General features: G+C 34.6%; 1 protein-coding gene across 1 annotated transcript; it reads right to left on the reverse strand.

Annotated features, from left to right (window-relative positions):
• Positions 1–223: 223 nt before the first annotated feature.
• On the reverse strand, positions 224–2,132 carry LOC120143792 (40S ribosomal protein S23-like). The gene is made up of 3 exons (XM_039158023.1): positions 2,040–2,132; positions 833–988; positions 224–741 (listed from the first exon to the last, which is right to left on the reverse strand). Exons 1-3 carry the CDS (start codon positions 2,042–2,044, stop codon positions 576–578), a joined length of 327 nt encoding a protein of 108 aa, XP_039013954.1. The 5' UTR covers positions 2,045–2,132; the 3' UTR covers positions 224–575.
• Between the last annotated feature and the right edge of the window lie 13,586 nt (positions 2,133–15,718).

The following is a 15,718-nucleotide window of genomic DNA, read 5'->3' on the forward strand; positions in this document are numbered from 1 at the left end:
AATTGATGTTTAAGTATGTAATTGATGTATGTTTGTATCATATGATATATAAATATATGAAAATTATTTGATTTCTATATTGGTGAGAATTTAAAATACTATCAATTAAAATCTAATTCTCCACCAACCAACCTATTATCATCCTTATGCAACAAGTAATGATATATTACTTGAGGCATCAAACAAAGGGGTACAATACTGTGGGGGGAAAAACTCTCGAATGTGAAACAAAAAGGGCAGTTTTTGAGTTGGATCAATAAAAAACATTGTTCACAAATCCTTCATTACAAAATCCCAAACACTAGGCTTTCAGGAAAGAAAAGAAACTGAAAGCTAAATTCTTATTACTATCAGTAAATTTTAAGACCTGGGCTTCTCCTTCTCTTTGAAAAGAGCTAGAAGTGACACACCAGAAACCTTAACAACCTTAAAACGGACTCCGGGAATATCTCCAACAGCATGACCCTTTCACCCAAATCCGGCAATCAAAACCTCATCATGCACCAAATCAAAACCATGCATGCCGTTTAGACCAGGCAACACCAAAAAACCAAGAAATTATTAACATAGATCACTCATGTTCGACTCAAAAAGTGTATAACAGTATAACTTACATTTTCCTCAATATAGTTTAAGCAACCGTCATTGGGTACAAATGTGGCGATTTTCTTTCCATTCTTGATTAGCTGAACACGAGCACATTTTCGGATAGCAGAGTTAGGTTGCTTAGCTTCAATGCCGCTGTAAAAGCCAGTTATGAAATTGTAAAGTTCCAAATTCAACTCAAGCACAACCTGCTGACATCATAAAGAGTGCAGAAATTAGTTCTTACATTTTCTCAAGAACTATGCCTTTGGCATGAGATGATCCAGCAAATGGTTTCTTCCATTCATTTCCAAGATTTGACTTCTTGTATGCCTTGTCGGCCCACCTCTGCCTCCTACGGTGGGTTCTCAGCTTACGACCAGCTCCCATTCCACGAGTCTTCCTGCACAAATCCCCCATTTTTTAGCATATTTCCATAAAATGCAGCATAAACAACCAAAAGAAGGTTTATCAAGGATAGTTATTGGTTCAATTTTATAGAGGAAACAAACAATTAATTATATTATAGGTGTTTCCAAAGCAAAACCAAACACCATACATATAGAAATGACCCAACCGAAATCCGAACAATTTCCATTCATTAGTTTATTATTTCAAAAAATATTTTCCTATATAACATTTTGAAGCTTCTTTTCAATATTTTAGAAACATAATATTAATTTATATATTGTAAAATATATAAACCAAGTAAAATTAAACAACAATCGAATTCGGTTCGATTAGAATATTCATTCATTATAAAATTTGCTAATATTATATAGTTCAAGAAAAATGTAAGAGAAAAAAAATGTTATATTAGAAAATAATAATTTAGAAACACCTAATTACTAATGCAATTATTCAGTTCATCGGACTGGTATGCAAACTAAGTAATATCCATATAAAAGATATCCGAGCCAAACACTATGACACTACGTTTTGAATTAGTTTCTGATTCTCTGTTCTTTGTTCTTAAAACAAAACGATTATGAAATTTCCATGGAACATCACAATCTTCAAGATGACGCATCACAGATATAAAATCTAAAAGATATCGAATTATACGAAAGCTAATCATTCATTTTCCCCATAAATTTTTAGTAAAATCCTGTCCGACAGCTACCATAATCACTAATACTAACCTAACATTTCACACTACATTCCTTCTTCCACAAATTTCACATTACCCAAACAGGTAGTTGAAGACATCTTCACCCACCACAAACTCCAAAGTTTTCTCACTAACTAATAAACCCAGAATCATAGAGAAAAAATTGACCGACAAATCATTTAATAACATAAACCAGATCTTAACGACTACTTCGCTGAAATAAACAAAAAAATATATCACAAGAATCATTCACAGAGCTAGCAATTTTCAAATGCTAAGATCAAGCTGAAACAAACGAAAAACAACATTTACAAGAAAACTTGTGCTAGAAACAAAAGCTGACCCCATTTTGATTGGTGTGAGCTTAAGCTGTACTGAGACCGAATTCTGAGAGTAAGACAACAAAGCCGAGAGGGGAAGAGCCGGCTAGTGTGCACTCCAGCACCAACATTTGATTTGCCTTCATATAGTTTGATTTTAGGGTTTGGATAGTATCTACAAAGATAAAATAACCTCAGTGACCGAAAATTCCTTATAATATACGATTTTGACCAACTTTTTTTCGATTTGCCAAAATGACCAACAAAATCGCAATGCGATCTCTAAATTGCAATGCGATCTCCAGTATCGCAAATCAGTTTCCAGATTCGCAACGCGATTTTAACTATCGCATTGCGATTTTCCAAATTCGCGTTGCAATTTTAGAAAATTGCAATGCGAATATGTAAATCGCAACGCGATTCTGACTATCGCGTTGCGATAATACAAAATCGCAATGCGATTTTCAAAGCGCCATTAGTATCGCAACGTGTATTTTATTTTTAAATTCCAAACACGAATATTAATACATCCCGTAATCGCAACTCTTAACCTAAAACCCTAAATCACAACTCAGTCCCATCTTCATTCTCACTCTCTACGGCGACATCCGTCCCCATCTCCGACGAAATCCGTCCCCATCTCCGACGAAATCCGTCCCCATCTCCGGCGAAATCCGTCTCTATTTCTCAGAGCCACCCTCACAATCATTCACGATCAGAAATGGAAAATCAACCAAATCAACCACCGAGGGTTAGTTTTTTTAATTATTTTTATTTTGAAATTTTTGTATTATTATTAGGTTTTTCATATAGAAATTGATGATAAGTTTACTGGTAATTTCAATAATAGATTAACCATTTCACTTAGATTGCTTATTAAATTCATTCGATTGTTGACAATACTGCTAAACTGTTTAGTCTTTAACCTTGTAAAGTTAGTATTTGTCTTTGTTTTGTCTTTTGGTTGAAGTAATGCAATTCATTCAAGTTTCAATTTTAGACAATGACTATTTGAAACCGAGGATCACAACGCGAAATGAAAATCGCAACGATAGTCAAATTTGCGTTGCGATAGTCATTTTCGTGTTGCGATTTTCATTTTCGTGTTGCGATTTTAAGTTTCAGAAACTATTATTCTTCTGCAAATTGAAACTTGAATGAATTGCATTACTTCAACCAAAAAAAAAAGACAAATACGAAATTCACAGTGTTGCAAATTTAAGTTTGAAGAATAAACTACTACTACTCTTTATGTTTATTATTGTTCTCTATTGCTTTTGGTATATCTTCACAGTGTAGTTTTTAATCTAACTTGGTATGTTTATTGTTTTTGTAGAACTTTTTTTCGGCTCAATTGACCTTAAGGAATAAAATAAGCCTAGTCACTACAATTGCGTCGAACCTTTCACCTGTACAAAGAAAATTGTTTGAGGATACTTGCTTCGGGCCATGGCTGAAAGTACAACATCCGGGTGGAGATGCTATGTTGACCCATTTGTGGCTTCAGACCATGACTAGCGATCTACCCGAGAGTATAAAACGTGGTAATGAAGAGATATGGTTTCGTTTTCCACCGGCATATACGTGTTTTGGGCGGGAGGAGTTTTGCTTAATCACTGGTCTACGCTTCGGACACGATGATGTAGGTCGATACACTAGTCATATTGCCCGCCCATCATGGTTATCCCGGGTTTTTCCTGAGCTGTAAATGGAGAAGCCGAATTTACATGTCGACGACTTGACGAGATTATTGAATAAGAAAGATGGTTTTACTCGGATGGATGACATCGATGTTCTCCGAGTATGCCTTTTAGTACTTTTGCATACCGACTTTTTAGGCAGAGAGGCCAGACAACCTATTCCTAAGGACCTAATATTATTGGTAGACGACCTAAATGCATGGAACCTGTTTCTGTGGGGTTCGTATCTATGGAAAGCTACCTTGAATAAGTTGTCGTCTGCCTTTGATGACCGCAAAAGTTTACGTGGCGATGGTTCCAAATACACTTTGTCAGGCTTTATTTGGGCCTTTAAGGTAAGAATTTATATATAATGTTTCCAAAATTATAATTAATTATTTAACAATTACTAATGTTTGTGTATTATATTGTTTTTGTAGATTTGGATATTTGAGGCTTTTCCCGACATGCAGACATATGCATTAAAAACTTCAAATGATATTCCTAGAGCTATTTCCTGGAAGAGGAAACGACGACTGTTGATTTGGGAAGAGTTACTATGGTATACGATAATAAATGATGTAAGTTAACACAAATACTACCATATATAAACAAGTTATTACTAGTACACGTTTAACTTTGTTTGAGGTTTTATATTGTTAGGAGGCCAACACTCCATTACAGAGGCTGACACCCACGGAGGCTGAGCTTGCAATTGATTGGTGGCAAGCTAGTAAGCGTTTTTTTGATGGCACGGATGATGAGCAGCCTCCACTTCAAGAGCCATCACCTCACCCAGAGCCATCACCTGATCGACCACACTATATACCTCTACAACGAGAGCCATCACCTATTCTGTCACATCATCGAGCCTCTTCTCCACCATCACCTCATGATAGGCGACCGACAAAGATGCCACGACATTTATCTCCCTGTTCTCCACCTCCACGGGATGAGTTAGGGGAGTTACGTGATGAGGTCAATGCCTTGCGTGAGGAGGTCGGTACTTTACGCGATGACAATGGTGCATGGCGTGACGAGGTATCTACTTTACGTGGTGAGGTAGCGGTTCTACGTGAGATGGTAGCATCGTTGTAGAATGAGGTTCATACTCTACGCAACGAGGTAAGTTTAAGATTTTTCATATTTAACTTTATTTACTCGTAATTTCACTTAGATTAACCATTTCACTTAGATTGCTTAATAAATTCATTTGGTTGCTGCCAATACTGCTAAACAATTCTAAAATAACCCTGTGAAGTTAGTATTTGTCTTTGTTTTGTCTTTTGGTTGAAGTAATGCAATCCATTCAAGTTTCAATTTGCAGAAGAAGAATAGTTTCTGAAACTTAAAATCGCAACACAAAACTTAAAAATCGCAATGCGAAAATGACTATCGCAACGCGGAAATGACTATCGCAACGAGATAATCGTAATACGAAATAAAAATCGTAACGTGAAAATCGCAATGCGAAAATGAAAATCGCAACGGGAATTTAGTTTCGCGTTGCGATTTTGGTTTCGCGTTGCGATTTTTATTTCGCATTGCGATTATCCCGTTGCGATAGTCAAATTCGTGTTGCGATAGTCATTTCTGCGTTGCGATAGTCATTTTCGCGTTGCGATTTTTAAGTTTCGTGTTGCGATTTTAAGTTTTAGAAACTATTCTTCTTCTGCAAATTGAAACTTGAATGGATTGCATTACTTCAACCAAAAGACAAAGACAAATACTAACTTCACAGTGTTGCAAATTTAAGTTTCAAGAATAAACTACTACTCTTTATGTTGTCCTTGAACATGCACTAAACCTATATGATGTCCTTTTAAATGTGTATATAAGTGCTTACTTCCGAAATGTTATCTGATGCATTTTGTGAACTATGATAGAATAATGACTTGGGTGAATACCGTGCAAGTTTGAAACATATTTGTATTTGTTTTCACTGTTTAATATCATGTCTATTTATTTACTGATTTATGTATTAATTTATTTTTAGCGGCCCGATAAGGTGAATACTTTACGTCGGGTTTTTCTTGGACGACGGGGTTCACGCATCAGACGGCGTGTACGTGCCATTACGTCTCCGTTCACCCCAATAGTGCGAAGACTCCGTAAAAAGAACACTGACTCACCTGTCATCGTTCAAGAGGTCTCTCCTATCATTCAAGAGGCCCCTATCATCCATCAAGAGTCCCCTCCCACCGTTCAAGAGGCCCCTGTCATCGTTGAAGAGGTCCCTCCCACCATTCAAGAGTCCGATTCATACGGCGTAATATGTCAAATTATTGAGAAACCCCCTCACGTGTCGAACATGATGGATGACTGTTGGCTTTCGTATGAGTTACCGACCAGTACCATTCTGACAGATGAAGTGGAGAGGAGACAGCTACCAGAAATAATTCTGGATAATACCTTTTGGGCTAAGACCACAGTTGATTTTTATCTACATGAGCGGAGCCAGAGGTGTTACGCTGACATATACAAACTCAACGATGATATGCATTTGTTGATTAATCGGTCTTGGTGGGGTGTGTTATTAGGGGTTGAAGACAAAGGCTATTTCGATGGGGGGTAAGTCTTATATTTCTTCTTATATTTCATTTTGATTAATTTTTTTTAAATTTATGTAATTCACTAGTATATATCTTTTTTGTAAAATAGCATACTGATGCATGGGTGTCACGTCTTCTAATAGTAAAGAAATTGAGGGAAACAAATACGCGATATACAATTATGCCGACGTCTTTTCACGTAGTTCACTTGAAGAATCAACGATAAGAATCATATGTGTTGGCTAATGAACAAGCTAAACTTTATCATGTATGGTGGGAGGTCAATAAGGTTAGTATTTATTTTTTAAATATTTTAAAGGTGTTTATAAATAAGTGCGCAATTTGAATTATTACTTATGATTGCAAGTGTTTATCCCTGTTTTGGAACGTACTCATTGGCTTCTCGTCGAGCTTCAGCTCCCATCCCTGAAGACAATAGTATATGACAGCATGATAAATTACATATCATTATCTTATTTGAGAGATATTATTAAGGGATGGAGCTCTAATTTGGCTAAATTCTTGGATGCGATTAATTATTGGACTTATTCTGGAAACAAGAAGCCAAAGAAGTTAAATGTTACAGTTATCAGAGACGAGACCGGGCCACAACAAACGCAGAAAGCCAGAGGGGATTGTGGTCCTCTCGTATGCATGTTCTTGGAGCGTTTGACGACAGGAAGTACACAGTTTCTACCTCCCACCGATAGAGATAGAGGTGCAGTAGGCTTGTGGTTTCGGCATTTTATGGCTAGAGCGATATATGCGAGACGCTACCTACCTGCATCCGCGTTATCAAAGTGTCCATAAACAATTTGTAAGTCAAATGTAAGTGTTGTTAAGTACTTAGAATTCAATAATAATTTGTTGTTTGTTGGTTTTAGATGTGTAGAAAGTGTTGTTTGAGCAAATGTTTGATTTCTGCAGGTTCATCCTGAAGTGAGCTGCGTGAAATTGATGTATGGGTGCATAAACAACTGTCTGGGGTACACTTTTTTTGATTGTTTAATTGATTCTTAAAAGTCTGGTTTGTTTAATTGATGAGGAAAATAAGAATTATTAGCATTTTTTGCTTGTTTAATTGATTTGTAAAAGTTGATTTGTTTAATTGATGTGTAAATAATTCTTATTTGTTCTTGTTTAATTGATTGAAATGTAAAAGTTGATTTGTTGATTTCAATCTGCATCATATTGAAGGCAAAAGACCTGTTGAAGGTACACTTTCGCAATGCTAAACTCAAAATCGCAATGCGAAAGTCAAAATCGCAATGCGAAAGCCAAAATCGCAATGCGAAAGTCAATTCGCGTTGCGATAGTCTAATACGCTTTGCGATTTTCTCGTTGCGATAGTCAAATTCGCGTTGCAATTTTTGCGTTACAATAGTCAAATTCGCGTTGCGATTTTTGCGTTGCGATAGTCAAATTCGCGTTGCGATAGTCAAATTCGCGTTGCGATATTCAAATGAATGTGTAATAAGTGATAACAACTGAACATAACATAGCAATGTTCAAACTCAAGTTACTAATACATGCCTAAATGAAAATGTTAAAAGTTTACACATAAAATACACATAATAGTCAAATTCGTGTTGCGATATTCAAATGAATGTGTAATAAGTGATAACAACTGAACAGATCATAGCAATGTTCAAACTCAAGTTACTAATACATGCCTAACTGAAAATGTTAAAAGTTTATACATAAAATACTCATAATAGTCAAATTCGCGTTGCGATATTCAAATGAATGTGTAATAAGTGATAACAACTGAACAGATCATAGCAATGTTCAAACTCAAGTTACTAATACATGCCTAACTGAAAATGTTAAAAGTTTACACATAAAATACACATAATACAACGTTTGCACTTAAAAATCACCTAAGTTAATAGTCCCAAAAGGTGAAGCCGGTTGTGATTGGGATTTTGATTTTGATTACGATTTTGATTGCCTTTTTCTTGACACCATATGAGCTTTGGATTTTGATGAGGATCCATATTTTGGTAGAGGAAAAGATGATTGTGATGACATTGGTGATCCACATGTCAACCTTGTATGACCACTTTCCTTGCACCGACTACATGTCGATCTCTTCTTCTCTTCTCCCTTAGACGGTATATGATCGTGACGTTTTGGTCGGCCAGGTAGCCTTCTGTCCATGGCTGGTGGCAAAACTGTTTGTAAGTCATCTGGTATGTCCCACTCAGAAGGATGTGGAATAGGGTAGATAATCTCGACATAAGTCTGTCGATATACTTCTGTAGTGTAGCAATCCATAGCGTATGCGCTTGAATCATCTTGGTTTAGATGAAGAGCAACTTTTATAACATGGCCACACGGATAACCAGATGTTTGCCATTTCATACAACTACACGTCTTTGCATTTAGATCGACAAGCCCATTTAAGTTATTATCCAATACTTCAAACAAAGTGTTTGAACATGGTTCAACTCTCCATGACGTTGACTTCACAACACGTTTCATTATCTTTTTTTCAATCCATGGTGTAACACGATGTTCCAATGTTCCTGTAAATTTAAATAAATAATACTTAGTAAAATATATGATAAGTTACGAATTTAAAGAAATAATACATGCATGGTTTCTTTTCTTGTAGTACCACTATTGAATAGAGGCTCGAAAAAACTCCATTAACATAGTAATGGGTAATTTTCGGGAATAACGACTTAGAGCGTTGATTGATTCTGCACTATTAGACGTCATGAAACCATATCTTGCTCCAAGTTGATGTACTCTTGACCATCTTTCAAACCCAAAATCTTCTAGTGTTTGAGCACACTGAGGCAAAACACGTCTTAAAAAATTTATATGCTTATTAAAATCCACTTCTCGATAAGCTTTTACAGCCTTCCAGTATGTCCATTTGTGATTTTTTATACCAGCAGACCTTGATTTTAGATTTCTATACAAATGAACACCACAAAATCCATGAAAAGCATCTGGGAAACACCTTCTAACAGCGTTGTCAATTGAGTTTGCCCTATCGGATATGATTGTCAGATTGCTAATAGGACTTATGCAATCCCTAAGATGCCCCATAAACCATGTCCATGAATCAGAGGTTTCAGATTTGCCAACCCCGTAAGCTATTGGCAGTATCCCATTGTTAGCATATATGGCTACTGCTAATAAGTTTACTCCAAGGTATCGACTTTTTAAATGTGCTCCGTCAATTATAATAATTGGGCGCATGCAAGTAATAAACGAACGAATCTACAAAATCATATTCACAAGAAATATAATCATTTAAATGTGAAATGCATGTAACTAACAAAAATGAGTCAACAAAATTATATTGATTTACTAACCTCAGCACCAATGGCGATAAACAACAACTCAAAGCGTCCATCTCTATCTGTTTTGATATGAGTTACCGACCCAAGCTTTTTAGCTTTAAATTGTGATAATAAGCCGGCAGATGGGCAAACGATGATTCTGGCGACCCCCTCAACAATTCCAAGGCATAACATTTGGCTCTCCAAGCTTGAGAATATGAGATACTAATCTTGAACCGAGCATTCATGTCAGTCATAATTTCATGTCCCCGATATACCTTGCCATTCAAAAACATTAACTCAACTAGAAAACCACCCAACACCTTTTTGTTTTCCTGTCTATGGTGAGGAAAAACTTGGGTTCTTGAACATGTATGTTTATCAATAAAAGTCCTAACTTGAAACATTTCGCAATCTTTTATCCTCTTTGCAATCATACGCCACGTACAGTTTTTGTCAATCATACACCTTGTTTTGAAACGATCTTTGCTTGATTTGTTAACTTTTAGATGATAGCCATCTTCCACAAATTTCGTATACAAAACTATCTTCAAGTCTTCCTTTGTATCAAAACAATCATCTTTCTTGATACAAATAATTTTTGTGTAACAATCAACTGCTATCTTTATCAACTCTTCTTCCGGTATCTGAAGTAATTCTGGCATATTCCAGTTATACTCCTATGGCATTTTCTTCGGGGATTTCTTCTTCTTCTTTTTCTTCTTCAGGGTTATATGAATTATAGAATGGATGTTCAACATGTTCATTCACAGTCGTAACTTCCTCCTCATTATCATCAACAACATCTTCCTCGGCAGCGGCTGTTTCATCATCAAAATTCGGGTATTGACCAATATCAAAATCATTACACGCAGGGTCTATTTCTTCTTCTGAAACATCATCAAAATCCGAGTATTGACCAAGATCAAAGTCCGGGTATTGACCAAGATCAAATTTCGAATACTGACTAGTACTCACAATTTTTTCTGTTGGCTCATCATCGTCTAACTGATCAATACGAAAACCGGAATTTGGTGCTGAAAGTTGATTGGGATTTGGATTAGGGAAAGGTTGTGGGTTTTGAGATTGTGTTTGGTATTGGAAATGTGGTGAAACAAAATTTGTTTGGTGATGAAATTGTGGTGGAACCATTAAATTTTGAGCACCATAAACTGGGGTTGAAAAACTTAGTTGATTACTACCCGCTACTGACCCAACTTCACTACTTCTAGGTTCAACAACATACAATGTAACATCATCTTGCGAAACACTAATGTAAGCAATGAATCGTTCAACATCTTCATTGTCGGTTAACAAATAAACTTTACCTTTTCTCTGATAAGATAGCCTAAATCCACTTAAGGGCTCTAAATTCAATTTATTTGCAACACGTAACATTAGAGTTTCATAAGTTAACTCTTTTATTGACAGTTTTAGTTGAAGATTCATGGGTAAAGGCATATATTGTAAAACACCATGAACATTCTCCCATGACCCTCCAAAACAAAAATCTATCAAAACATGATCAACATTAGATGATTTCATTATTTTAAATTAATTTACTAAACAAACGAGCTGCGAAACTAAAACTTGTTGCCGGATGGGGAAGGATGTCGTTGGATATAGGAACGGATGTCGCCGGAGAGAGTGATAGATTGAGATGGAATGAGTTGCGATTTAGGGATTTAGGTTATGAGTTGTTGCTGCTGCGTAGTTATATACCCAAAATATTTGTTTTGCGAAACTAAAACCTATTGCGAATTTGAAATTCAGCGTTGCAACAGTCAGAATCGTGTTGCGATAGTCAGAATCGCGTTGCGATTATGTATTATCACGTTGCGATAGTCAGAATCGCGTTGTGATTTACATATTCGCATTGCGATAGTCAAAATCGCGTTGCGAATCTGGAAACTGATTTGCGATACTGGAGATCGCGTTGCGATTTAGAGATCGCATTGCGATTTTGTTGGTCATTTTGGCAAATCGAAAAAAAATTGATCAAAATCGTATATTATAAGGAATTTTCGGTCACTGAGGTTATTTTCTCATTTACAAACTTGTTATGTCAACGGTTGAGATTTGAAGTTGAGGAAGTGTTTTTGATGGATTACACACGTGCCTGAGGCATGGTAAGGTGTGGACTAGATCATTCGGGATCGGGTTACTAGTTCGTCCTGCATTGGGGTCAAAACCTCATCAATTTGTTAAAGCAAGTTTTAGTTTTTAAAGTTTCTTTTACTATTTTTTGTTTTTAGATTGGAAATATAAAAACAAGAAAAATAGATAATTTATTAGACTTCAACAGAAAAAATATCTTTTTAAAAGTTACCTATAGGGTAGGGTGAAAGCACAAATCGTATTACAGGTTCAAAATTGAATTATTAATTCTTAAGGGTTATAGTGCAGTTTTAACATTCTATTGAACTACAATATCATAATTTTTAGGGGCTAAATAGAAATTAAATAATTTTAGGGGGGACAAAACCTCTATACGCTCCTGTCTAAAGTAGACTAAATTATTTGACAATAAACGCTCAATCACCCTTGCAATTGTTGGAGTTCGAATCCAAAATTTCTAAAAAGAATAGCAATTCCTTTAAGAATTGAGGTAAGTTATTTTGTATATGACAATCTTATACTTCGTTATGTTAACAGGAGAAACGAGGTTATGGTAATTTGTAATTGTTTATTTTTTTATTAAACTAAGGTGATTATAAATTAGTATTTGTTTTAAATATTCTCAACAATATGATAATGAACATTCAATCACTCTGAAAATCGTTGATACTCTAATTGGTTACCTCTAGAAACAACAATAATTCCTTTAATTACTTAAGTAAGTTATTAGTGAACTGTTTATTTTTTTTAATTTAAATGAAAAATCACATATATTGATTAATATAAGAATTAATAGAGATGGTACAAAGATTCTGAGGTTTCAAAGAGACCCTTCTTCAATATTGTATGAAGGGTAGATATATATGTTTTTAGCGTTGATGTTAGGTTTAGGATGATAATGACTATATTGTCAAAGGAAATAGATTTGAGTGTTAGATATAATTGAGGGTCTATCAATGATCAATTAAAGAAACTATATAACTCTTCGGAGGATATTAAACTCTAGAGATTTTAAAATTTGATAAATAAAAACTAATAGGGTAAAAATACGCATTTAGTATTTAATTTATCAGTTTTGGTCCATTTTAGTATCTAGACTTTTAACTTTTTCAAAATCATACATAGTATTTAGTTTTTATTACATTTTAGTACCCCACTGTTAAAAACTTAACTCGTTTAGTACCTAACTATCAATTTTGGTTCGTTTTAGTACTTAAATTTTTAATTTTTTTTCCAAAATTTAACGTTAAATTTTAAATAGGTGTATTAAATGAAACAAAAATTAAACTTTAAGTATAACTTTTTAAAAAATTTAAAATTTTAAGTATTAAAATGAATCAAAACTAATAGTTTAAGTACTAAACATATAATTTACTCAAAATAATAACAAAGGTATAACTTACGAAGGAAATCCAATAAAAAGTAATACATATTAAGTTTAGATTAAAAAAATTACATTAGGCTGGTAACATTGTATTACCGATAATGCCAAAATTTTGGTAATATAAGACGCATTTTAGGACTCATTAATCAACTATTTTTTGAAAGATAAATCGGGTCTCATTAAAAATTCTCTCATAATTTAATCGAGTGAAGATTCAATCGAAACATCGGAAGGGAAAAAGAATATCCATAATCTTTTATTAAAAAATAAACAGTTATACAATATAACCTACATTATCCAAACTAGAGCAACTAACACACTAGAACACATTCCAAGAGTGAAGATACACCAACAGGACACTAACAATACATCCGTCCTTTTCCAAGGAAAAGTGAGGCTCATTAAACGGGTGTAGGACTGATCCATCACATAGCATTGCACAATCCTTGTGCAACCTGAAAAGCGAGGCGAAACACGAAGGGGAATCACAAGTCGAGACCTCTATAGGACCTTTACACATCCGACAATGACACACTATGCAGAGTCAATCTAATCAAGTTGGACCACGACACAAGATCCAAATGAGGGTTCAACATATGCACCCTGCCTTTGTTAAGAGAAAGAATAACCTGCGAATGAAAAGCTGCAGAATTTTGGAAGCCTAGCTTTCTACTGAATCAGCCGCAGATGTGTGTGTGTATATATATAGATATGCATGAGAGTGGGCAAGTGCCCACCCTAAAGATTGAAATTTGTTTATTCAATTTATTTGCTATTTTAGTTGGAGGTCCTAATAGTGTTCATAACGTAGCTTATAGAAAATGTAAAGCTCTAATGAATCAGAAGCAACATGTTGAAGTTGTCATTACGAAGCAATCTAATCAAGCCAGACAAGATTATCGAACTCATCTTATAGTTACAATTGATTGTGTTCGATTCATTTTGCAACAAGGATTAGCTTTTCGTGGACATGATGAATCTTATGATTCTTGTAATCAAGGTAATTTTCTAGAGCTTTTACAATTTCTTGCTACTCATAATGTAATTGTTAACAAAATTTTCAAAAATGCTTGTGGCAATCTTAAATTAGTAGAACCATCCATACAACAAGATATTGTTAATGCACATGCTAATGAGACTACTTGTGCAATAATTGATGATCTTGGAAATGATTTTTTTTTTTGCTATTTTAGTTTATGAGTCCCGTGACATATTTGTTAAAGAGCAAATGGCTAATGTTCTATGCTATGTAGATAAGAAAGGAAGAGTTGTTGAACGATTTTTGTGTCTCGTTCATGTTTCTAATACTGTTGCTGCTTCACTTATAAATGCTCTTGAAAATGTGTTTGGAACTCATGAATTATGTTTTTCAAGAATAAGAGGACAAGGTTATGATGGGGCAAGTAATATGCAAGGAGAATTTAATGGAGTTTGATTCTAAGAGTTAACGAGTGTGTTTTGCACATCAGCTACAATTAGCACTTGTTGTCGTTGCTAAAAAACAAGTTGAGGTTGCTAAAAAACAAGTTGAGGTTGCTAGTCTTGTTAATGTGATTGGTGCTTCAAGCAAGAGAAAAGAAATTCTTCAATCTAGTCAAATGATTAAGGTAGGAGAAGCATTACAAAGTGGTGAAATCTTTAGGGCCCGTGGATTAAATCAAGAAATTGTTATAAAGAGAGCTGGAGACACTCTTTGGAGTTCATATTATGAAATTATTGTTAACTTGATTGTGATGTTTTCTTATATGATGGATGTGCTTGAAATTATTGAGGAAGATGGAACACACTCAGAAAAAAGAGCTGAAGCTTGAATGTTGTTGAGCTCTTTACAGTCCTTCGAGATTGTTTTTAATTTGCACTTGATGAAAAATATATTAGGAGTTACTAATGAATTATCTGAAGCATTGCAACGAAGTGATAAAAAATATTGTGAATGCTATGCATTTAGTTAGTGTGTCCAAGCAACGATTACAAAAGATGAGAGATGTGGTATGACAATCTTTACTTGAAGAAGTTTATTTCTTTTGTGAAAAAAAAATAAAATTGAGGTTCTAAAGATAGAAAATGTTTTTTTTTGTTCTAGGGAGATCTAGGAGAAAAATTTGTGAAGTTTTAAATTTGGATCATTTTCAAGTTGAATTTCTTTATCAAGTAATTGATAGACAACTTCAAGAGCTTAATAATTGTTTTTTTTGAGACAAGTACAAAGTTGTTTCTTTGTATTGCTTGCTTGAATCCAAGAAACTTGTTTATTTCTTTTGATAAGAACAAACTGATTCGTCTTGCCTAGTTTTTTCCTTATGAATTTTTTACAGGGAACCTTATGTTGCTCAATTGTCAGCTTCAGAATTATGTTGTTGATGTTTGTTCAGATGAAAGATTTTGTGATTTATCAGAAAAGATGGTTGAGACAATGAAGCATGTTGTGTACCCACTTGTGTACTTACTTTTGAAGCTAGCTTTGGTTTTACCGATTGTAATCGCAATGGTGGAAAGAACATTCTCTGCGATGCACTTTATAAAGAATCGACTACGTAATCATATGGGAGATGAATGGTTGAATAATTTCTTAATTACTTTTATTAAGAAAGATATATATATGATATTGTAGACAATGAAAATATCATACAAAGATTTAGAAAATGAGGTCGAGAAGGGAATAATTGTAAAATT

The sequence above is a fragment of the Hibiscus syriacus genome, unplaced genomic scaffold (genome assembly GCF_006381635.1).
Source record: "Hibiscus syriacus cultivar Baekdansim isolate YM2019G1 unplaced genomic scaffold, ASM638163v2 tig00110864_pilon, whole genome shotgun sequence".
In the NCBI taxonomy this organism is placed as follows: Eukaryota; Viridiplantae; Streptophyta; class Magnoliopsida; order Malvales; family Malvaceae; genus Hibiscus; species Hibiscus syriacus.

Excerpts from the sequence above, each read along its gene's own strand:
- LOC120143792 (XM_039158023.1), bottom strand. Across the intron at positions 742-832 it reads GGCATAGTTCTTGAGAAAAT|CGGCATTGAAGCTAAGCAAC; the intron begins GTAAGAACTAAT and ends TGGCTTTTACAG.